Consider the following 24,666-nt stretch of genomic DNA (forward strand, 5'->3'; position numbering starts at 1 on the left):
ACGACTAAACAACAACAACATACTCCATTCAGGACCAGGGAGTCCTCCACACCTGCCCGCCCACCCACTGTTCCCCAGAAACAGTGCTTCTGTCTTGTCAGGTTTCAACCTCAATCCATTAACCACCATGCGTCCTCCAACTGCCTCCAGATACACACACAGACTTTCACTGCCTTCATTGGTTCTGATATAAATGAGAGGTAGATGTGGTTTCGTCCGCATAGTGGAGAACATCCAGCCCCAACCCCCTGATGATCTCTCCAGTGGTTTAATATAGATGTCAAAAAGCATGGGGAAGGGGATGGAGCACCCCACAAATGATAATGCTTTTATCAATAAAGAACAAACTGAATAAATCACAGCAATATTGCAGTTGCTTAGTCTTCTGAACTGCCTTATCCGGAATATGCATCCCAAACCCACAGCACTATCTGTGCTTCTCAAAGTCTACCCAAAAGCCACATTCCATGCATTCATTTCTCTAGGACCTAAGTGGCTATTATCTGGTTGCCTTTTTGTTTTTTTATGATCTCTGCTGAAATGCCGGAACAAGCAATTTTGCAGGGCTCTTGGTAAAGCCATCTCAGTCTAAACTCGACCACATCCTCTTTTGTCCCGCTGCAACACCATGCACGCAAAATCCCATTTGCTGTAACAAAAATTTCATAATAAAAGGTGCATTTCGGAGGGATGCAATCTGTTAAGTACGTGGGATGCATTTTGAAAGACATATAAAACATTTAAACACGTAGTCATTAGAATTGCAATAACCTGCTTACAAAGTTCAACAAACTGTGGGTTTGTTGGGGATAACCATTTATGCCTCCCTCAGATTTACAGATACGCTGCCTCTTCTGTCATATAGCCTAGAGAAATCTAGTTTATGTTCGCTAAGACCTCAGGACATTCAGCTTTGCTCTTCATTCCACCCTCCATTCCTTTAAGTACAACGATGAGCTCCATTTGGCCAATGCCCCATCTAGAACATTAAGCACAATGTGTGTGAGTTTTTTAAGTCCAGCGTTAAATCACAATCAGTTCCTATTAACAATTTGAAGCTTCTCTCCCTTTTTATCAACACTTACTTTATTAAATCCTTAATAATATAGATAGAATAGTTAGTTAATTTGTGTGTTGAGCCATGGATGTTAATTTGTAAACATAATAACATACTGCAATCATTTGCATAATAGCATTTTAATCTTTTTAGTAAAAGCTGTAATTCCCTACAAAGTACACTGCAGTAGAAACTAAGTGACTATTGGTAATAATAAAAAAGGGCCTTAAAATTCTGATCCTATTATAGCGTTGGAACATACCCAAACTGCTTCCATAATCTCTGAAATGTTACTGTTCTCTGATTTAGGTGTCTGTGTCAAGAATAAAAATGAAGTATAACTGGTGGCTCTAGACTATTTCCTAAATGTAATTTAGTATTCACTAAGCACCAGCACTTTGCAAATAGCTCAGAGGCTTTCCTTCAAAGTTCAGAGAGCCAGTAACGCATTTTTGTGCTAGTAACACCAGGCAACTCACCTTACAGACTATGGTGCCGAATAGATGGCTATGATAAATCATGCCAAGTTGGCACTGAAGGGTAGCAGCAGTGGAGGGTCTTACTACGAGGCCCCCTCCCACAAGATTTTATCTGCTTAAGCAGTCTGCCTTGGGCTACTCGTTTTGGAGAAAATCGAGAAGGGGAATTAAAAAAAACACGTGCACGCACACACACATATACATATCTATCCATATATACTGGAACAGACCAGTTCAGAAAGCTCCGCAGGAGGTTTAGACCCCTAGAAACCCATTGACGCCAGTCACAAGACTCTGCAAAGAAAACATCAGGGGCTGTTTAAAAGTCAGGCCAAGTCGTTTTATGCAAGATCTGGTAATTCATTAATCAATCTGGCTGCAAACATTGAATGAATAACTTTGCAGGAGTAGCAGAGCCCCCGACAGAATATTGGAGCTTTATGGTATGAATCTATGCAAATTACCCAGATGACTATAAAAAGCCCCCATCGCCTTCGCCATGCAAAACCATTCCAAATGGATACGAAGTCATTTATCTTTGTAAAATTTCCTCTTTGCCAAGAACGACACACTGTGTATGCTTCCATTGTGAATCCCTTTTGTTCCCCCTCACCCTTACAGCTTGTAATAAACTTCTTTGGCTGCCCACAGAGAAGCACAGTAGCTTATATTTTGTTTCCCAAATACCTTACATGCATCACAGTCCTGGAAGTACCTCGGACTGAGCTGAACACAACATAAACACACGCATTCAATTGTTCGCTGCAATAATAATGACAGTGTGGCAGTTGAAATCTCGGTTCACTGAAAGAATAGGAAAGAAATCCAGGGGAAAGTCTTCTTAAATAGGTAAAATTTGCACCGCATCAACGCATGCTACTTTTGCAAATGTCACTGTTTCTAGCACTGCTGGAGACTGGCGGTTGTCACCCCCTTAAATCGCTCTTGTGTAAGTCCCACTCATCTCAATGGGGCTTATTCCTGAGCAGCAAGCATATGGCTTCTCTTTTTAAGAAGAAAATATAAATGATCTTGTCACCCCAACATTGACTTCGGATGTATACGTATATAAAACATCCATGCATATGTCTGTATCCAAAGCTACCTCCGTAGAACACCAGGTGTTTATTACATCCTTTCATGGGTTTAAATATTACTTTCAATATACTTAAGGTTGTACACACACATGCACATCAGGCATTAAACTGCGCAATAGGATTCATAGTGGCAATACAGAAGTGAGAACACCCATTTCCCCAAATTGGTATTAAAGTACTGAATAGAGAGCATTGAAAGCATGGGAAGCTGCTATGGCAGAAAAGCATCCTTTACAGAGAAGGTGCCGGTTGCAAATAGGTGCACAGTTAGGTAGACAGGAAGGCAATCCAAGTTTTCCAAGAAGCATAGAATAGCCCGCAGCGCCCCCCCCCCCAGCTATGGAGTAGCTGCTCTATACAGGTAAAGTAAAGGTAAAGGGACACCTGACCATTAGGTCCAGTCGTGGCCGACTTTGGGGTTGCAGCGCTCATCTCGCTTTACTGGTTGAGGGAGGTGGCATACAGTTTCCGGGTTATGTGGCCAGCATGACTAAGCCGCTTCTGGCGAACCAGAGCAGCGCACGGAAACGCCGTTTACCTTCCCACTGGAGCGGTACCTATTTATCTACTTGCACTTTGACATGCTTCCGAACTGCTAAGTTGGCAGGAGCAGGGACCGATCAACGGGAGCTCACCCCGTCACGGGGATTCAAACCGCCGACCTTCTGATCGGCAAGTCCTAGGCTCTGTGGTTTAACCCACAGTGCCACCCGGGTCCCTTCTCTATACAGGTAAGTCACACAGATACTTTGGCCTAGCTCTCATCGAGATGGGAAACCTGCATCTAGACTGCATGACTTCAGACTGCAGGTGGAAGCTCATGTGACTGGATGTTTCTCCATACACAAAAAGTATAAACCAGCAAACACTGCCTTATTGCAGAAGTAAAAAGGCAACTCTATTAAATTAAGTCCAACTGAGGGTCATGTAATCTGCATGCAGGGGCAGGCTATAGTGCAGGCATAGGCAAACTCCGGCCCTCCAGATGTTTTGGAACTACAATTCCCATCATCCCTAGCTAACAGGACCAGTGGTCAGGGATGATGGGAATTGTAGTCTCACAACATCTGGAGGGCCAGAGTTTGCCTGCTATAGTGGCAAAGAAAATGCTCTTTTCCTGTGCTCTTTACTAAAAGAGGTACAGTGGTACCTGGGGTTACATACGCTTCAGGTTACATACGCTTCAGGTTGCATACTCTGCTAACCCAGAAATAGTACCTCAGGTTAAGAACTTTGCTTCAGGATGAGAACAGAAATCGTGCTGTGGCAGCGCAGCAGCAGCAGGAGGCCCCATTAGCCAAAGTGGTGCTTCAAGTTAAGAACAGTTTCAGGTTAAGTACGGACCTCCGGAACGAATTAGGTACTTAACCTGAGGTACCGATGTATATTGTTTTGCCATGAAAATAGATGAGGGGGCGGGGCTGAGACACAATACACAATTTAGCTCTGATCAGACAGATATTGCCAGTTATAAATTGTGGTACATCAGAGACTACTCATCATTTATTGCTGCAGGTCCCCTCCCTCATTCCATACGCACAATTACCATTGCAGAATACCCAAATTCCCAAAGGCCTGGGGGACAGGGGAGTGGTTACCCTGCCTTAAGCAGCAAGGTGTCTTGGGCCAGCTCTGGTTCAACTATAAAACCTGAGGTATTTAATCAATATGCAGGAAAAGAACATAAAATTTAACAAAGGTGAAACCTTGTGGCAAAATCTCTCTTGAAAGCAGCATGGAGGAATAATCCAGCATTTGGTTGTATACAGGGAAGCAGGTGGTGCTGTGGTCTAGATCACTGAGCCTCTTGGACTTGCCGATCAGAAGGTCGGCGGTTTGAATCCCCATGACGGGGTGAGCTCCCGTTGCTCTGTCCCAGCTTCTGCCAACCTAGCAGTTCGAAAGCACACCAGTGCAAGTAGATAAATGGGCACTGCTGCGGTGGGAAGGTAAATGGCGTTTTCGTGCACTCTGGCTTCCGTTGCACCAGAAGCAGTTTAGTCCTGCTGGCCACATGACCCGGAAAGCTGTCTGTGGACAAACACCAGCTCCCTCATCCTGAAAGCAAGATGAGCGCTGAAACCCCATAGTCACCTTTGACTGGACTTAACCATCCAGGGGTCCTTTACCTTTACCTTTTTTTACCTTTTTTTGAAGCTGCGTAGCAACAGGGAGTCAGTACAGTGGTACCTTGGGTTAAGAACCTAATTCATTCTGGAGGTCCGTTCTTAACCTGAAACTGTTCTTAACCTGATGCACCACTTTAGTTAATGGGGCCTCCTGCTGCTGCCGCACCGCCGGAGCATGATTTCTGTTCTCATCCTGAAGCAACGTTCTTACCCTGAGGTACTATTTCTGGGTTAGTGGAGTCTGTAACCTGAAGCGCATGTAACCTGAGGTACTACTGTACAGTGAAAGTGTTAAGACAAAGGAAACATGGAGGGAAATTGTGAAGATCTGAGGGGGAAGTCTAACTTTCAGCATCACTGGCAGCCAGACATAAACTTGTGTTTTAAGAGAGCTGTTGGTTTATTTCCTTCCTTCGGTCCTCCAAAAATTAACGAAGTATCAAAGCTTGAGAAACCTTAGAGCAAGTGGCCAGAATCTAGAGGAATAGCATTCTGTTTTTCCAATATCCATGATGTCAGATCAAACTAACCCTGTCTGGTCACAAATTCAGAGGTGAGGCAGGAACACATAAACTGTTGGCTCTGAAGTTACCTGAACAAGGGCAAAGAAGAATGTGTACTTGTTTTGCCCCAAATAGGATGCAAAGCATCTACCAGCACTTCAAGCAATATTTCACAATCCACACTGGACAGAAACAGCTACAGCTCAACAAACCCACACATTGTGCAGAAAAAAAGTGACCTCTCCACATTTTAACAGGCAAATTCCACTCTTGGAACCAAACTGTAGGATCAGCAGACTCGCACAATGTATCAGTTGCTGCAAGTCAAGCACTTCAGACCGTAGGCGGTGTGTATTATCATGATCATCAATATTACGTTAAACGTTAAAATTGGTATCAGGCAGGTGCCTTCACGGTACTCTTTTCGGTGCCTGCTGAAGACATTCTTATTTAGACAAGCTTACCCAGAGAGTCTGTAGGAATTTTAATTTGTTTCAGTATATTTTCTATTACCGTTCTAACCTCTTGTACGTTTTAAATTATGGTTGTAAAACGTTTAGTGATTATTTTGTGGTTTTATCTTCCTTGTAAACTGCTTTGAGGTTTTCTCTACCACCAAGTAGTACATAAATTTGTTAAATAAATAAAATAAATAGATCATCAATAAATAACAAGACTCGGTTTCCTACAATGTCAGAGGCCAACTTAGAATGTTGTTTGCCATTATGCAATTACATGGCCAGATTTTGTATGACCTGCATTTATCAATATTTCATATATTGTTGTTTTGTACAATGGCAAACATTTTAAAATACTGTTTTTCATTTCTATAGTGGACTCCTCTTGGCCATTAGCTACTTATGGTGTTACAGAGAAAGAATATTCTGTTATATTCTTGCTAGTTTTTTGTTGTTTTTTTACAAAAAGGTGGTCATGTTCTATGGCTAAACAAAGATGCACTCCTGAGGTAAGTTGATCCATCAAATACTTTTATTTGTTCATATTTTCAAGAAGTAGTTATGGAAGATAATAGTCATGCACAAAACTACTAGGTAGGAACAATTACAATGCAGCCAATATGACTTTTAAACAAAACTGGGCACTGTTTGTCTTGTAACAGGTGTATTGGTATTTCTGATGGCATTAAGTTTGAGACAGATAATGTTTACATGGTATTTATGTAAATTTAAAATCGGACCTAATTTTTAAAATATAAGATTCCCTCCATTTAGAAGCATGTCAAGGTAAATCCCTCTTTCAAATATGCAGAAGTATTTTTTAAAAAAATATTTAGGCGCTTTGAAGCATTTGATTCCCCCACTCCCGCAATCTAAATCTGCCAAGTGTGAGAATACAGAATATGCATCTCTGTTCAAAGACACGAACAGCAGTAGCTTGCATAGCTACTGCATACATCCATCTCTATAAATTTCTCTAATGAAATGACAAGGCTTAATTGTACCTTAATTTAAAAGAAAAGCTGGCAAAACAGTGGCAGTGTACGTCACAAGGTGCTAGAGGATAAACCTGGTGGTCACGTCACTTCATTTTGGCTGCTCGATTTAGAATACACACCCAATTCCTTTTGGGAACCGCTGAACCTTTCCCCTGCTCAACAGTTCTTTGGCCAGACTCTTAATCGTTAGACGAAGATTAAGTCTGAAACTGTAATCACACTTACCGGGAAGTAAATCCAATTGCACTCTACCAGCAGCAATGAGCTTCTGGACAGAGCTCCCATCCCAAGGAGGTGCTTGAGAGCTTGGCATGGAGAAAGACGCAAAGTGTGAGCTTTATAGCTGAATGGCAAGGAGGAGAAGGGAAGCAGGGGTTGTGGGAGGGGGAGGGCGTCCCAAAGGCATGTTGTTTGCTTTTGGAGAGCTGATGCTCTGGGAGAACGGATGGGAGCCGAGAGGGACCGGTCAGCTTATCCAAGGTGCCAAAGTGCAAGCCATCTATGATTGCACCTCCCAAAGGTTTTCGTTGCACTTTTAACTTTGAAGCAGCAATGCAAATTTGATCAGGGCAGCAGTGCTGGGTTGCTTTAAAAAAATAAAACTTTGCCCCCCCCCCATATCAACCTACGCAGGGTGGTGTTAGATTGCAATGGGGGGCAATACACAAGTCCCGAAACCTCAAACAAGTGATCCCTGTTCTGCAATAAAAAATGGCGTGAGTATTACAACTTGATTCACCTTGCCTGCATAGATTGGTTCTCCGGAGGCAATAGGGTTATCACTGTGGTCTAAACCACTGAGCCTCTTGGGCTTGCCAATCGAAAGGTTGGCAGTTTGAATCCCTGAGAGGGAGTGAGCTCCTGTTGCTCTGTCCCAGCTCCTGTCAACCTAGCAGTTCGAAAGTACACCAGTGCAAGTATATAAATAGGTACAATTGTGGCGGGAAGGTAAATGGTATTTCTGTGGGCTCTGGTTTCCATCACGGTGTTCCGTTGTGCCAGATACAGCTTAGTCCTGCTGTCCACATGACCCAGAAAGCTGTCTGTGGACAAATGCCGGCTCCCTTAGTCTGAAAGTGAGATGAGCGCCACCACCCCATAGTTGCCTTTGACTGGACTTAACCGTCCTGGGGTCCTTTACCTTTGATCCAACAGAATCCAGAGGTTTGCATAGAAGGGCCACTTCTAGATTCACTTCTGCTTTGATCTAACTAAAGAATCCAAATTTTCATCACAACCCTAACAGAAAGTCAACAACTCCCTCAGCATTTAATGAGGGCTCTGAGGGATGAGCAAAATATAGTCCCAGTTCAGCTCACTAGGCTAAGCATCAGCATCAGATCAAATACTTCTTGCTTCAAGTCCTGGACACACACACACACAGCACAACATCCTGAATTTAGGAAGTCTGGAAACCACTGAAAGGGCTTCAGGTATTTATAAGGTGACAATGTCCAAGAGGGACTTTCCAGTAGTGCCCCCTCCACCTCCAGTGGATATTCATTTGTCTCTTTCAGTGCTTGTGCTAAAGTCAGTTACATTCCTACCCCCACCCCCCATTTTTTAAATTAGTTTGAGTCCATCTGGATATTTTGGCTGCTCTTTCTTTTATTGTTGTGCTACTGTTTTTTTATATATATAGTTTTACTGTGTTTAGTGTACACTGCTCTGGACTCTTGAGGGAGGGAGGATATAAATTATTTTGAATAAAGAAGGGATTCCTTCAAAACAGCTTTGCCACATATTGATGGTAATGTGGCACAAGCTAGGCACATAGAGATGGTAATGTGGCACAAGCTAGGCACCCTAGTCAAAAGGGAATTTGCTTGCCAGCCCCCTAATATTTGCTGGAGGAACAAGTTGCCCAAAATTGCTGAGGCTGCAGCATCAACCTCTTGCCTCCTGGGTCAGAAAGGGAAGGAACCAACTGATCAGGAAGGCAACCAGAATAAGCAATACAGGAACAGACACATCCTTTCCCGTGCTGAGCTGCCATTCTCTCCCTGCCCCTTCTCTCTCTCACACACGCACAGCCAAAGTATCATTAGGCACAAATTTGGGAATGGGGAACAAAATGCTTCCCAAAAGGTAGCCGAGATGTGCTTCTAAAGGACCAAGGGAGCTAAAGCAAGCTGCCGCTATTCCTGTGGATTCCAGAACAGCAGTGGGAAAATATGGGTTGTTCATATTATACAGGGAAACTATAGCTACACCTCCCTTTCCCACCCATCACAATGGGCAAACTTCCCCATGTCCACGGCCTCCCCCAAGAACAACAAAACTAACCGAAGGGAACCCCACCCCCCGCATCACAGCCCACAAAAAAAGGTTGCAAAGTTTGTGGGGCGGGGGTTCTTCACCAAGCCCTACCTAAGTAGGAGGGACAAATAAATATTTCCTTTAGAACAGGGTTGGGGAATCTATTACCCGCTCGCAGTTCCTGGCCTACAAGTCCCATTATCCCTGGCCATTGCTCATGCTAGCTGAGGTTGATAGAATGCAACCCCACCTAGGAAAGTTTGTATGCTTGTTCCTAGACCACCCTGCATCCTAACCAGTAAGACCTCTTCACCACATCCAACAAACCGCTTCCAATTCCAAACACTCATTCGCAACCTCCTACCTGTCACCATGGTACTTGATGAAAAACAGAAATAGAACTAGGTGCCATCAACGGTACCAAAAAGATTATCTCACCTGCTGGTTCTGCATGGCTGTTAAATAGCAAAAGATGCAAGGTGAAGCCTTACAGCAATGACCACAGGGTAGAGCAACAGTTTGAGTACCACCTTCCAAGACCTATGCTCCATAATAATAGGAGGAAGAAGAGGAGGAGGAGGAGGAGGAGGAGGAGGAGGAGGAGAAGAAGAAGAAGAAGAAGAAGAAGAAGAAGAAGAAGAGGAGGAGGAGGAGGAGGAGGAGGAGGAGGAGGAGGAGGAGGAGGAGGAAGAGGAATTTGTACCTCGCCCTCCCCAGCCAAGACCAGGCTCAGGGCAGCCAACACCAAATATATAATACATTAAAAACACAAAATCAAACGATTGATTAAAATACAGTTCAAAATCACACTTAAAATCAAAATAACATTAGGTGGGAACCCATGAATCACAACTGTAGGGGTAAGGAATATTAAATGTTCACCAGGCCTGGCCACCCGTGCTGATCCCATGTGAGCCGATACAGCGGTTCTCAACCTGTGGGTCCCCAGATGTTGTTGGACTACAACTCCCATCATCCCTGAGCTCTGGCCTTAGAGCTAGGGGTGATGGGAGCTGTAGTTCAACAACATCTGGGGACCCACAGGTTGAGAAAGGCTGCGAGAAGGAGCCAAGAGGCCACTTACATACAGGGTCCCATAGAAAGAGGAAAGAAGAAGGAAGGGGGTCAGACTGGGCCTGGACCAAAAGCCTGGCGGAACAGGCCCCGTGGAAAGATGTCAGATCCTGCAGGGCCCTAGTCTCTTGTGACAGAGAGTTCTACCTGACTGGGGCCAGAAAAGTGAGACCAGAAAATGACCAGAAAACAGAGAGGGAGAGAGAGGGAGAGAGGGAGAGAGGGAGAGAGGGAGAGAGGGAGAGAGAGAGAGAGAGAGAGAGAGAGAGAGAGAGAGAGAGAGAGACTCCCTAGCTGCACGTCAGCAAGGTAGATCAGAAGGATACCATGGTTCATGGTACTGAGTGCCATAGAGGGGACCATGATGTATTCTATGATCATCTTACAGTGCAGGACATCCACCAAGTGCAGTGCAAGTCATTGTGCAAACATCTGTTGCAAACAGGTTGTAAACCAGACTGATACGGGATCCTAGATTATCATAGCTAGCAATGAAGGCTTGAAGCTGGGCTGCCACACACTGGAGCATTTTTCCAAAAGACAACACTTCAGAGACTGGGCAAAAGTTATCAGAGGAATCTGAAGGGGGCCTGCCACAACCCCTCCCAAAGCCATAGGGAATTCCCCTTTCTTCAAGGAGGCACAAACAACCTCCACTTGCCAGCACCCCACAGCCAGGTGAGGCAAACACGCACCAGGTAACATGCCCACATCCTCAGGCTGCAGAAATTGGAAGTTTTACACATAAATGTGACCAGTGCAAGAACATCCAGAACCCTATCTGCAATTAATGTAAAGTCAAAATGCAAACAATATGCAAAGCACTTTGCAAACAAGCCACCAAGGGCACAGCTTGGTTGCCAGAATATAGAAGTCCTATCACCACCCAGAAAGCCTTCACTGGCCAGCATTGTACCTACACAATAATGGTGGGGAAACACATACCATGTTGCAGGTAGAGTGACAAAGGTGGCTCTAAAGCATGTTCTACAACCTGTCCTATTGTATTAACCCGAGTCTTTCTCCACTGATGCCCTAGTCAGCATCAAAGAGTCCCTAGAAAACATCATGTCAACCAAATAAGGCATTTCCGCATTCCAGAGGGCAAGCAAGGCTTTAAGAAAATTCCCCCAAAGCCATCAGGAGCCCATATAGCCAGTCTCTGGGAAGCCATTCTGACAAGTCTTAGAGGTTTTTGGAAGCCCTGTAACCCCAACCAGGGATTTGGCAAAGGAACTAAAGTCCACCCTTCTTCCTTATTAGATCAAAGGATGGCTGAAATCCGTCAGGAAAACGTAAGGTCCTCAACATACCCCCAAAACAAAACACTAGCTCAGGAAGAGACCACTATGCCACTGGATGAGCAATACGCCAACAGTATCATGACATGGGATGATATGGGAATACTTTGACCCTGGGATAACAATTTATTTTCTTTCCACCACCACCCCTAAAAAGTGTCTCAACTCCATTGGTTCATATCAGGCTTGCTTTTCTTTGTTTAGTTGTAGAGGTATGCGGATGGAAGCAGGATGACTCCATTAGCTCTGCTGAAAGACCTTCTCCATCTGGCTTCTCACCTGGCCTGGCAGAAGCCCTTCCATCAGTCAGCGGCAGGGGGAAAGATGAGAAGCAGGAGAACTCCATTGCATCTCCTGGAAGGCTAGTTCCATATGGATCCGCCCCTCCCTAAACTGTTTCCATTCTAGCTGGTCATAAGAACTATTATGTAACTCAGAACTGCTGTCTGAGTTTTCCAGTTTCCTTCTTCCCCCCTGTGTCTTTTACACTCTAAAAGACAAAGACACAAATGAAAAGCTTGCAGGCAGGGGCTGTCTTGGTTTTATTAATTGCATGGAAGCTGCTCTGGGAGCCTTTTTGGCCAAAGAGCAGGACAGAAAGTGTTTCAAACAAATAAATAAAATTTGTCTATTTCACGTCTCGCTGCCAGATGATATAGAACATGCTACTCCGGTGCTGGTTGCAATTTTTACAAAGAAGGTGGGGGGAATTTCCACATGACTAGTTGCACCAGAATGTGGAAAAAAAGGGGGGGGTGAACTTTCAAAATTAACAGCTCCAACTCTACCTCTGGTTTGCTTTTGGATTTAGGTCCAGGTCACCTACTCATATTATTTTATGCTGGCATAGCTCTGCTGCTGGCACAACTCTGCCAGTGGAAGAATAAAAAACAGGAAGGGAGGGTAATCATGGAGAAAATGGTCCATGGGTTCCCTTGGCTAGCCTCCTAACACTACAAGTTTTCTAGGTCCTACATCTGGGTATTGGCCAGTCAAAAGTGTGTTGATTGGCAATGTGTGTAGATCCACAGGGCATATTGACTTCTGTACTCTTCCCGCCTTCACCACAGATGTTCGAGTGCTTGAAGTCACCACAGCAGGCCTACTGCATCTGTGGGGCAGGGTGGCAAAGCGAGAGGGTGCCCACTTGCCACACACGTGTGTTTGTTCCTTCTTTGCCAATACAGCGCTCCACGATTTGTGGGAGTCAGTGATGTCAACATGGATGCTGTTAGGGAATGGCTGGCAGGAGTGTTGTATACTGTGTTGCTGGATGTGCTGCAATTTCATGCTCAGGTTAACCTCATGGGGCAGACAGGATCTAGGCAGTGCTACCCCCAGGCCCACTGAACCGCCTTGTAAACAAACTTTGCAGCTCAAGCACTCCTGAACTGCATGTCACCCTAGAGTTGTCATCCAACCAGTGCTTTACCAGTCAGATAAACAAAACCAATATACTATCACTAGCAGGGTCAGAAAACTCCCCCTTTTGTCCTACTCTGACAAATGACTTTGTCAGCCTTTTGCCAAAAGGTGCCAGATTCTGTTCTAAGCCACAAAATTTCACCCCTGAGTTATTCCCGGGCTTCAATCCAGTGATCCAGAATTTTAGAAATCCAAACTGTCATCCCTGAGACCCTTGGTTTGGGCATTTGAAATACTGATACTGGCCCCTAAATATCTTGATATTTTTGCCATTTCTTTACAGGATTAGCGCCCACTAATCCGAAGCCATATCCAAGGAATCGGAAAAATAGCTGCAAGCACTGCAGCTTGAAAACATTAGAAATCAGAGCAGATAAAGACCATCATCCGTGTCATTAAAAAAAGATGCTTATGTGGAACAGCTTTTCCTTACCTCAAAGATGTTTGATGATTCATTGGCATACTGATTGGAAATGATTTCCGATTGGTCACTGTACCACTTGAGTCCTCCCAGAAAGCTGTCGGCATCCAAGTCATTCACATCTAATTCAGAGAGGTCAAGTTCTGGAAGATCTGGGCAAAGAGGATGGTCTTCACCAACCAGAGCAGCACACTGAAAAGAGGGGAAGGGAAGATACAGAAACGCTTTCATTAATTAGAGGAAACTGTGAAGAACAACAGCACGTGAGAAGAATTATATCTCCGCTAACTCACTTATACTACCCAGCAGGTCACTGGAGTTAACTTCATTTTGGGGAAGAAAATGCTGACTTGTATCAAAGGAACTTGGCACAGGTGAGCAACAGAGCGTGTTTCTGTCTGTGCCGGCCTGCTTGTTGGAGAAAGTCTGACCTTTGCCTTCTAAACCACCCTCCTGCGCTGGGAACAGCCACTGTCTTTTTATTCGCAGCCCCCAAAGTGCAGAAGTTGTTTAAAAAGCAAAGATTTCTGATCTCTCAGTTAAGCCAGAATGAGGCATTATTAGAAGATGCACGGCAACAACTGAAGACAGTAAACCTGTGCCTCTCTCCCTTGGTAAAGGTAAAGGTAAAGGTAAAGGTACCCCTGCCCGTACGGGCCAGTCTTGACAGACTCTGGGGTTGTGCGCCCATCTCACTTAAGAGGCCAGGGGCCAGCGCTGTCCGGAGACACTTCCGGGTCATGTGGCCAGCGTGACAAAGCTGCATCTGGCGAGCCAGCGCAGCACACGGGAATGCCGTTTACCTTCCCGCCAGTAAGCGGTCCCTATTTATCTACTTGCACCTGGGGGTGCTTTCGAACTGCTAGGTTGGCAGGCGCTGGGACCGAGCAACGGGAGCGCACCCCACTGCGGGGATTCGAACTGCCAATCTTTTGATCGGCAAGCCCTAGGCGCTGAGGCTTTTACCCACAGCGCCACCCGCGTCCCGTTCTCTCCATTGGTAACTTCTAGTTTATTTTTAAGGTATAATATTGCACGCTGATGCGGGTGGCGTCCCAGCGCCTGCCAACCTAGCAGTTCGAAAGCACCCCCGGGTGCAAGTAGATAAATAGGGACCGCTTACCAGCGGGAAGGTAAACGGCATTTCCGTGTGCTGCGCTGGCTTGCCAGATGCAGCTTTGTCACGCTGGCCACGTGACCCGGAAGTGTCTGCGGACAGCGCTGGCCCCCGGCCTCTTGAGTGAGATGGGCGCACAACCCCAGAGTCTGTCAAGACTGGCCCGTACGGGCAGGGGTACCTTTACCTTTACCTTTTATTGCACGCTGACAGGGCCATGCTCCGGATGTTGGCTCAGAGGTAAGACCCATGGAATTCAGTTGGCCTTACCTAGGAGTAAACATGCAAGCAGATGAACTCTGAGGTTCCCCACCCCTATACAGTGGTACCTCAGGTTACAGACACTTCAGGTTACAGATGCTTTAGGTTACAAACTCCGCTAACCCAGAAATAGTACCTCAGGTTAAGAACTTTGCTTCAGGATGAGAACAGAAATTGCACGGCGGCGGCAACAGGAGGCCCCATTAGCTAAAGTGGTACCTCAGGTTAAGAACGGACCTGCAGAACAAGTTAAGTTCTTAACCCGAGGTACCACTGTACAAGGAAGCCAACGAAGAGAGCAAGGAGATGGCTGTCACGCATTTCTTCCTCTTTAAACTACTACCGGTACATATCCACCAGGAAAGGAGGGGAGATCTGGGGCTGCCATTTCCAGCAACAGACGTGCCATTCCAGCAAGCTCTGGACTTAGCATAAGGAAGGCCCAGAATCCACAGCAGAAACTACGATGCAAAAAATCAGCAGGAAAGACAGCAACATGAAATTACACATCTCTGTTGGCCCCACACACATCAACCTGCCAAATGGTTCCAGAATTATTAGCCGTAACAAAACTCTGGGTAAACTACTATAAGCTAAGCTACAACAGCCTCATAATAAGCAGATTTTGAAATATTTCTCATGACACACAAAAAAGCCAGGCACCTGCCAAGTAATGACCAAATATCTATAAATGTCACATTCCATTTATGGAGTCTCCCAATCTATAGCTTCACTTTCCGGCTAGGAACACAGTCTCAGACCATATTTCTGTTGGCTAGCATCTTGCCATTCACAGGCCAAACTTGACAGCGCCACTAATTGGCTTTTCATAGCTTATCCTCAGCCAGAGATAGGAAAGACATGGCCTCATCTTCACAACAGTCTTGGGAGGTAGGTCAAAGCTCTTCCTCTTTTGTGGACTGAGAACCAGAATAGGGCAACGGCAATGAGACCAATAAGGCTACCTTCAGGTATGGGAAATGGCAACCCAACTCTGCCTTGCCCATCTGCAAGCATGCAAACAAGGGTGACACCTTTCCCCTCCATTATTTGAACTCCTACCTCTGCTAGATCCACACCCATTGCACATCATTGATATGCCTCTTTCCTTCTGGGATATACAGCTACTTCTTCACACTAAGTCTAGAGAGTATTCTACATCCAGGGTTATTGAAATGGGGAGCTATTTAGGGAGGCCTGTGCGTGCACCCCATAGTCACATAATCAACCACAAAAAGTTTTCTAAAATGCACCACTTTTTCTGAAATTTTGATCATGGATATATCCATGAGTGGAGCATGGGTGGTGCTGTGGGTTAAACCAGAGCCTAGGGCTTGCCGATCAGAAGGTCGGTGGTTCAAATCCCCATGACGGGGTGAGCTCCCATTGCTCGGTCCCTGCTCCTGCCAACCTAGCAGTTCGAAAGCACGTCAAAGTGCAAGTAGATAAAGAGGTACCGCTCTGGCAGGAAAGTAAACGGCGTTTCCGTGTGCTGCTCTGGTTCGCCAGAAGTGGCTTAGTCATGCTGGCCACATGACCTGAAAGCTGTACACTGGCTCCCTTGGCCAATAAAGCAAGATGAGTGCTGCAACCCCAGAGTCGGTCATGACTGGACCTAATGGTCAGGGGTCCCTTTACCTTTTTTTATCCATGATTGGGCCTGTACATTTGCTGTGAACTGCATTTGCCCCTTTCCCCCCCCAAATATATATATATATATATATATATGAATTGGCTTCTTGCCATGTGGTAAGAGACAATGTATGGGTTGCAAACAGCTTCTTCAACAACCCTTACCATCTCAAGCAATCATTTTTGTTGCTATGGTAATCCACCTAGTCCAGGCCAGGAATGAGTAGTTACGTGTCCTGGCAATGATAATATGAACACCAGGGTGTTCTATGCAGGATAAGATCCTGTGGCATGTATCCCATTTGTCCAATAGCTGGGCCAGCCAATCCTGCAATGTCTGTGTCATACATAACTTGAAGTGGTGTTGGCTATCAGATGATTATCTGGTGGTTGCTCCCACAACACTCCCAGCAATGTACGCATCTTCTGTTAAATGAACATGGTGCCATTATTTACCATACAAGGGAAAGCGTTGCCACTGGAGGCTAGTGTAGGTGTCACTGTATGTTCACTCCAGTCTTAGTGGGTGACAGTTGCAAATGTCACTGGGATTGTGCAGGAGCAACCATGAGATGACAGTAGCACAACTTCTCCAAGTGCCTTATACATGGAGTCCAAAGCCCATGTTTGAGCTGCAGTATGGGAAAAGATATTTAATGTTACCTAGCCCATAGCTCGGTTGTAGTGTGTATGTGCTGCATACATACATTCGCTGACATAAAGAGTCCACAAAGCTAGGAAAGACCTCCATCTGAGACCTGGAGAGGCGCCACCAAACTGAAGAGACAAGAAGCAGCAAGGTGGACCAGTGACAGATCAATGTAAGGCATATGTATGATTTTATTGATTCAATTGTTTTTGTTTTTACATATTGATAGCTTATGCTGAAATCTACCCCGGGATCATGGATTGATTTCAATACCCATGAAACTCATTCTTGCTCTGAGAACATATTGCTAAACTATTAGAGCTCCGTTTTACAGAGATGCTTGAACGTGCAATTGTATTTTTAAAAAATCTTATCACTTCCATTCTGATCTTGCAGGGATTGACATTTGGCTCTGGCAAGTTTTGCTAGGTAACTGTTACATATGGAGAATCATTGCAAAGCAAACCTTGTACTAATACTACAGCACATTCCACTAATACCTTTAGGCAGCATATATTTCCGTAGATGTCTCGGCATCATTTAATTTAGATATCAGGCTAACTGAACATACATGACTTTTTACAACGTATCCACAACTGTATAGCAGAGACAATGTGGGTAAGTAAGGCTTCAGCTACAGCCTTGTGGAAATTTGCTTTTAACTACATAGCCACAAACACAAATCCTACAGAGTTTAATGGCACAAAACTAAACATGGTGCTGAACTTTGCAACTGAACTAATTGTGACTCAAAAGTGCTTAACTTTTGCTGCATTGTATCCATAGTATATCTTCAGCTTTTATTTTATTTTTTCTGCATAAGCCAGAACTCCCCTGTGTTGGCACCCATATGAATTAGCAATTATGTTGTTAAAAGGTGACAAAAGGTAGTCAGTTTAACAATGAAGGTTTCCAGCCTTCCACTTTGCATTCCCTGGATTTATCTGTGTCAAATGCAGCAGCCAAAACCCCCCGCGAAAAATGCACATGGATTTCAGATGCCACGGCCTGTCAATCACCCTCAAAGATGGTATAGTTTCCCTTATTTATAATCTTGCTCGAATGAGGTCAATTAAGGTGAATGTATCAGTAACCTCAAAGCACCCTTCCCCCAGCAAACACAGGAATTCAATGTCTGTCATGTCACACTTCAACAGCTAAGTGCAGGTTTCTTGCTAAAGTTGGACTTCAGAAAAATAAACTTCCTGAAACATTTGACAGGCAGTCCCTGAAAGAGCGACTCCAGCACTGCATATTCTGCCTTTATGTGTGACAACCTAATTGCAAGGCATGCTTTGGAATAGAGAAACAGGGTCAACAGACTTGGAGCAGCTGGAAAAAGGCTACAATTTACCATTCCACTTTCACTGGTCAAGCAGGACGATGCAGGGAATCAGACAATAGGTGCATAGAAAGGGAAACTTAAGGGCTGGAAGGAGAGTCTCTGTTCTTTATTATTATTCTTTGAACCAGTACAAAGCTGTAACAGTTCAAGGCCTACCTGAGTTATACACGCACATCTGTAGTATATGGCAAACTTGAAGGAAAGGTGGGGGAAACACACAAAGAAAACGGCATAGCAAGAGTGGTGATGAAAACTGTTTTTCTCCCCTTAGGGGAAAAATAAAAGGCTTTCCCCCTCTCTATGTTTCCAGTCCTAAAGTTGGCAAATGTTATAATGCAGAAATGACCTTTTCTTGATGCCCAAATGAAATCTGTGATCTCATTAAAGGATAATCTAGGTCTTTGCCTGAAAAGGTAGATTCTCAGCATCACCCCCCCAGGTTTGTGTTGTGGAGGTCAGTGGCTTAAAACTGATGCCACAGACTTCCAAGGTGCCGTGCTGATCGCTTTACTACTTTTCATTTGTAAAAATAGATTCTCATTCTCTCGCCATCCCTCTGCACTCTCTAGTTAAAACTGGATGGGTTCTCTCAATAGGTACACATTTTTCAAAAAGGCCTGCAGTGGCCATTTTGAAGCAATATAAGAAATAACTGTTCTATTTGGGGCAGGGGGGTTAAAAACAAAGGAAGTCTTCTCTTCGCAGCTTTCATTTCTCTCTAATGACTGGAGTGTCACTTTTTAAAAACAAATGGAATATCTGAAGTGAAGCACGCTGACTCTTGCCAATGTTGACCTGATAATAAAATCAATGCTTCTGGATATGGAACCACACTTCTAATCTGAGAGGCATTAGTAGCAAGTGTTCCTGTTATTAATTTATATTTGGCCTTTGAATGATGCCAGGTTTAACACTCCGAGTCCTGTAACTGTCCTCATCTGACTGTCCTCGTCGCAGATATCTGGCGTTTGTCTATACATCTCTAACAGGTGCACCTTGCAAGGAATGTCTCTCCACCCCCACCCCCCTTTAAAAAATACAGCCAACAGCTTACGGCAGTTATTACACAACTATACCCTTAGTTCTGTAATAAGCTTTAAGAGGATAAAGCAGTCACTAAACACAAAGGCTAATTATTGCGCCTTTCTTTTGCCCCCAGATCATTCTCACCCACCCCTCTGAACGCTTAGTTAAAGAGCAAACAATAAATTAGCTTAACTGCATCAATGATAATGAATCATCATAATTAAGCATCATTCTCCGTTAACCTTTTTGGAGGCTCGTGTGCTTTTCAAAGGTAATTTTTAAAACTAAATGATGGCCAGTGTGTGCGGGGGGTGGGGGGAGGGCTGGATGTATGCCATTTAAATTGCATTAGTGAAAACAATAATCTGTATTTAACAAGGTTGTTAAAGAGAGTCGAGGGAGGGGGAGGAAGGCGAGAGAGAGAGAGATGATCCCAAACACGGACGATATGCTTAAAGCAAACATAACACCATGTGCATCCTCTTTATCAATCTTTGCAGCCTCGTCGTACATTACCTTCATTAAACAGAGAAACGCTGTGGGACGCTGATCAGTTACTGTGGTGTACAGGCCTTTATGAAGGAGCAGGGAATCTCCTCGTTATGAACAAGGGGATCTCAAGTATTTTATATCAGAAGTGAATTTGGAGGGCCTCAAAAAAAGAGGGGGGGGGAGACCTGCCTATCGTACTTGATGCTGGTCGTACTTTAAGAGGAAAGGCGATTCCCCAGAGGAGCAGAAACAGCTTATAGCCAGTAACCAAACTGTCTGCACACAGGGTCAAAGCTCATGCCACTTTGAAAGATGAAACTAAGAAGCCACCTTATCTGTGATACAACTGACACAGACCCCTTCCCTTCCTCTAAACAAGTAAAAACAACAACAAGAAGAACCCAAACCCAAAAGCAAATAAACGGCTCACTGGCATAAATTATATTTTCTTGTTACCAGCCTGAAATTCCTGCAGGAACACTGGTGATTAAAATAGATCATCACCATTTCCACAGACATTGGTTCCTCAAATAAGCTCCTAGCAGCGTTAGGAATAATGCATGATGGAAAAAACGAAGCCACGGCAGCCGAGACCCGTGCAACAAAAACCAAGACGGCAATCTATGATTCTAATCCACTGGATGCTCCCAGCTGCTCAGAAACAAATCAGGACTTCTGGAGCCAGCAAGTCACTCGCTTACCACTTTGACTCATAATAGCTACAGGACATATGAATTATCCATATCTCTTCCACTTTACTGAGTCAAAACAAGAGATGAAAAATTACGATATGCAAACAGAAGTCGGCAGATGCAAATATTTTAAACATGATTTTTGATGATGATAATTAACAATAATAATGGGAACATGCTATTATATTTGCTTCCTGCCCGGAATACGTATATGTAGAAAGCATTAAAGGATTGCACCCAATAATATGTGCCCATGCACTAAAACAACATCTTCAGGTTTTTTTAAAAAGGAGGGGGGTTGCGGAGAAGGGAATCACCAGTAGCTTTCTCTCCTGCCAAAGGAAGCATTTAAGGCTGGAATCCTGTGCACACTTAGTTAAAAGTAATCCCCATTAAAAGACTGATGCATAAGGAATGGCCTGTAAAAGTAGCTATCATTTGAGGCTTCTGTTTTGGGATAACTGGGGAGGGGGAAAGTTTTCCCCAAGTTGCAGGAACTTTCAGACACTACACCATTTCGAACTCCGATATTTATTTTGGTTTGGTTTTCCTGATTGCAAGCATTTAGACACCCTCAAGCCTCTGTTCCTATACTCCAGAGACTCCCAATGGGCTGCTTATTTTCTTCCCCCACCCCTGCCTCCGTTCCCCCCTCCCCTTTATGAATTGTAGCCAGCAGAAGCTGCAGGTTTGATGTATTGCCATCTATTTTTACTCAAGCAGCGGAGGCAGCAGCAGTAGCAGCACCACGAGATCCTGCATAAACTCTATTCTCACGCTCCATCCTGTTGTCTCAGCGGCACAGAACCGAAGGAAGAGGACTCCTTAGCCCAAGCATTCCAGCAGAAGCGACAGGGCATCTCTTCCCCAAAATCACAGCACAGAAGCCCCATTCCCACAAACACAGCAACCGATACGCAGCCCGCCTCGCTCCACGCACAAGCATCTCTGCTCTGCAGCCCATAACCCCATATAAAATAAAACTACTTTTTTTTCTTTTTGCAAGTTTTAAAAGGCGAACGACAGCATTTCATCTGCCTCACGCACACAGAAAAGGAGGCAGCTTTTTCCCCAAGCCAGATGCCACTAAATGCCAATGGAAAGACTTCAGACATCGATTCATATCAATATCTCTGTGCATAAATATTGCATATGACTGGAAAGGGAGCCAAAGGCACATAAAAATAGTTTCCAACTGCAGGAGATCCCGATGACAGGAGCCAGTTGCCTTTCTTTTCTTTTTTTTTAAATTTGCTCAAGGAACCGGAGCGTAATCTTAAAATAGAAAGCCGGCGGGGTGGGGTGGGGGGTGGGAAGGTGGAGAGAAAAGAAAAACTTACAGGATTAAAGATAAGATGCAGCCTCGCTTCCATGCCAAAAGGGTTCTTTCTTCTAGCTACTTTCCGGCAAGGGAGGGGTGGACAAGATTCAAAGCAACACAAGCGAAAAATAAAAAAGGGAGGGGGGAGAAGGGGAAAGGAAAAACAGGATACTGTACAAGGAAACAAGCCCTCCAGCTGGGTGAATTTGCACGCAAAAAAAAAGGAGAGAGAGAGAGAGACCGTCCCCCAAAAAGCTCACCTCGATGTCACTCCAAACAGAGTCCTGATTACACATGTCCCACGCCATCCAGCTCCTGAATGACGGCAGCAAAGCTTTGAAACTACAATCCACAGCCAGGGCGAGAGAGAGAGAAAGAGAGGGAGAGAGAGCAAATATACTCGCGCGCAGCCAAGCAGCCCCTTACTGAGAGTGAACCGAAGGCACCTGTCTTACTACTGTTCCAGTCACATGACAAAGCTATTAAAAAGTAGGCTGGCCTGTCACTCACCCAGCCGCCTGCTCTTGTGCCGCTGTGTGCTAAAGCCAAGTGACGTCACGCTCAGAGGCAGACCCAGGCTGGAGCCGAGTCAAGCCCGGTCCACGCGCGCGGGCGCGCACACACACACACACGCGCATCTTTCCCAGGCGAAAACATGGGGATCGATTTATTTTTTTAAAAAAGCAGGTTCCCTCCCGCGCCACACCTCCAGAACTCTGCCGTGCCCAGATCCAATAAACTCAATCCATTTGCAAGGGGCTTTACAAAAATAAAATTAAAATCCTTTCTCTTCTTGCGTCCACCCATCTTTTTTTCGTTTCCAAACCAAGGCAAACGGAGCAAAAGGCTGTTTGGAAGTTTGGAAGGAGGCAGGAATAAGAGCCTTGATTTGGAGGCCGCTTGCCTCTTAAAAGACTAAACTTTTAAAGAGGTGAAGGTTGGTGCTGGACGATTTGCAGGGCTTTGGTTTTGTGCAGGGAAAGGAAAGAAGAAACTGTAGCAGCAACTGCGTCGGGAGTATTCTCTTTCCAACCGGAGACCTCAAGCAGAAAGCTCTAGTCTTGAGCATGTTTAGGGAAACCCAACTCCCACAAAAGCTTACTCTCAAGTAGCTTACTCTGGAAACGCAGTAATAGGACATGAAGGCTACTGCCTTCCTTGACTGTTTGTCCCATTGGTCAGGTAAACTGCAATCAGACATGGAAACTCCATTTAACCATCACAGCTAACAGCTACTGATAGCCATATATCCTCTATGACTCACTCAGTCGCTCTGAACCTCCCAAGCATGATTTAAAGAAAGAAAAAAACCCATTGCTACTAAGAATATCAATATTTATAAAACAACTTTTTCAACATTTGTGCTATGTTAAATTGCACAGGCTGAATTAGCTGAAAGGAAAAAAGCAGCCCCGGAACCGTTGCATGTCTGTTTTATACACAACTACCATACTGGGTTGCTGTTGTGGTTTTTAACCCAAACAACTCAAATTCCTGTTTCCACATTTCCATGATCGGGAGAGGTTCTCCAGTGTTGCCTTGGGGCATATTTTTGTATAAACCAAATTGCACATTAACCCTGTTGCTGGCCTAGGCTATGCGTTTTCTTGGGAGGGCACAAAACACACTCCCAGATGGCAACTCCAAAGACTGTTTTCCCTTTCCAGACTTTTACAGGTGCATCTGTTTTGTGACAACACAACGGAACGAACTCACAACAAACCCAGCACACCTTTCCCACAACAGGAAAAACAGGACTTTCCCCTCCACCTGAGTCTTAAATTTCTTTTCTTTTCTTTCTGTTTTTTTTAAAGATTAAAAGCTGTACTTTTAATTAGCCGTGTGCCAAAGTCTCTCACACAAATTCTAAATGCGAGATCAGTCATGCTGCGCTACTAGTTAGAGTCACACTACCATAATGGATCATGCCTCTTTGTTATGAAATATTCATTTGGGTTGTCATTTGCAAATTTGAGTATTCTAAATGCTAAATGAATACAATTATTATCCAGAGACAGAATTGAATTGACAGACAGGAAGCGGCGATTCTTGAAACAGTCATTTTCTCCCAGATTCTACGTCCATTCAAAATATGAATCAGGCTGCAAGTAAATGTTTAACTATTTCTTGCCTTTCTCACCCGTTAAGGCTACTTTGCTGGCAAATGTAGAAAGGAAGTTAGGCAATGTAAAAAACCTATTGCTTTTGTTTTACATAGCAAACTCCCACTCCCCCAACCCCCTAAATGATAAAAAGGGTACAGACCCAATGAAGTCTATGGACTTCAGTAGTAACTCATGTCCACTATTTTCAATGAGTCTTCTCTGAATAAAACTAAGTTGCGTATCACCCACAGATTGCATTTTACTCATTTCTTTAAAGCAAAATGCACCGCGAATTCAAAGCAGCCATTCATAAAAGATTGGATGGTAAGATTTTGCTCTTCTCATGAAGAGAGAGAAAACAACAGAGTGAATTTCTTCCAAATTATATGCTAATTTAATGGAGAAAAATGACAGCAAATTATTGGGACTAGGGGCAAAGGTTATTTACCTCTGCCCTTAGAAAACTCATCTGTGAAGTACGACGGCTGACTGGCAGAATTGGAGTAGATTTGTATTAATCAGTGGATCCAGTCTTGATGAAATAGTCTTCTGCCATACCTACTTATAATTGCGTTCACTGACTGTACCAAATCCATCACTTTTATGTTTATGTTCCATTCACACCTTTTATAGAATCATATTTATACTGCAACATCTTAGACTGCAGAGGGAAGGAGAAGCATATTTCAACCTGCCCGCGTTGTTTGTATTTTCTACAATTCCATTTCACTGCTTTTCTGTCAAATTAGCAAGTTAACTGACAAATAGATAACTACAAACTTAAGCAGCGGTTCAGAAACGATGTGGGGGGGGGGCGACTTTCCT

At 44.4% G+C, this 24,666-nt stretch overlaps 1 protein-coding gene across 5 annotated transcripts in view; it reads right to left on the bottom strand.

Annotated features, from left to right (window-relative positions):
• PPARGC1A (PPARG coactivator 1 alpha) overlaps positions 1-24,666 on the bottom strand; it is a 633,897-nt gene that overhangs the window by 94,107 nt on the left and 515,124 nt on the right. For 3 of the 5 annotated variants that reach the window (XM_028743337.2, XM_028743338.2, XM_028743339.2), the window contains one exon: positions 13,214-13,393. In XM_028743337.2, coding sequence (XP_028599170.2) covers positions 13,214-13,393 — 180 coding nt within the window. Of the gene's footprint in view, positions 1-13,213; positions 13,394-21,755; positions 21,901-21,996; positions 22,194-24,666 lie in introns of those variants that run through there. The other 2 variants (XM_028743340.2, XM_028743341.2) reach the window with 2 other exon arrangements.

The sequence above is a fragment of the Podarcis muralis genome, chromosome 9 (assembly GCF_964188315.1).
Source record: "Podarcis muralis chromosome 9, rPodMur119.hap1.1, whole genome shotgun sequence".
In the NCBI taxonomy this organism is placed as follows: domain Eukaryota; kingdom Metazoa; phylum Chordata; class Lepidosauria; order Squamata; family Lacertidae; genus Podarcis; species Podarcis muralis.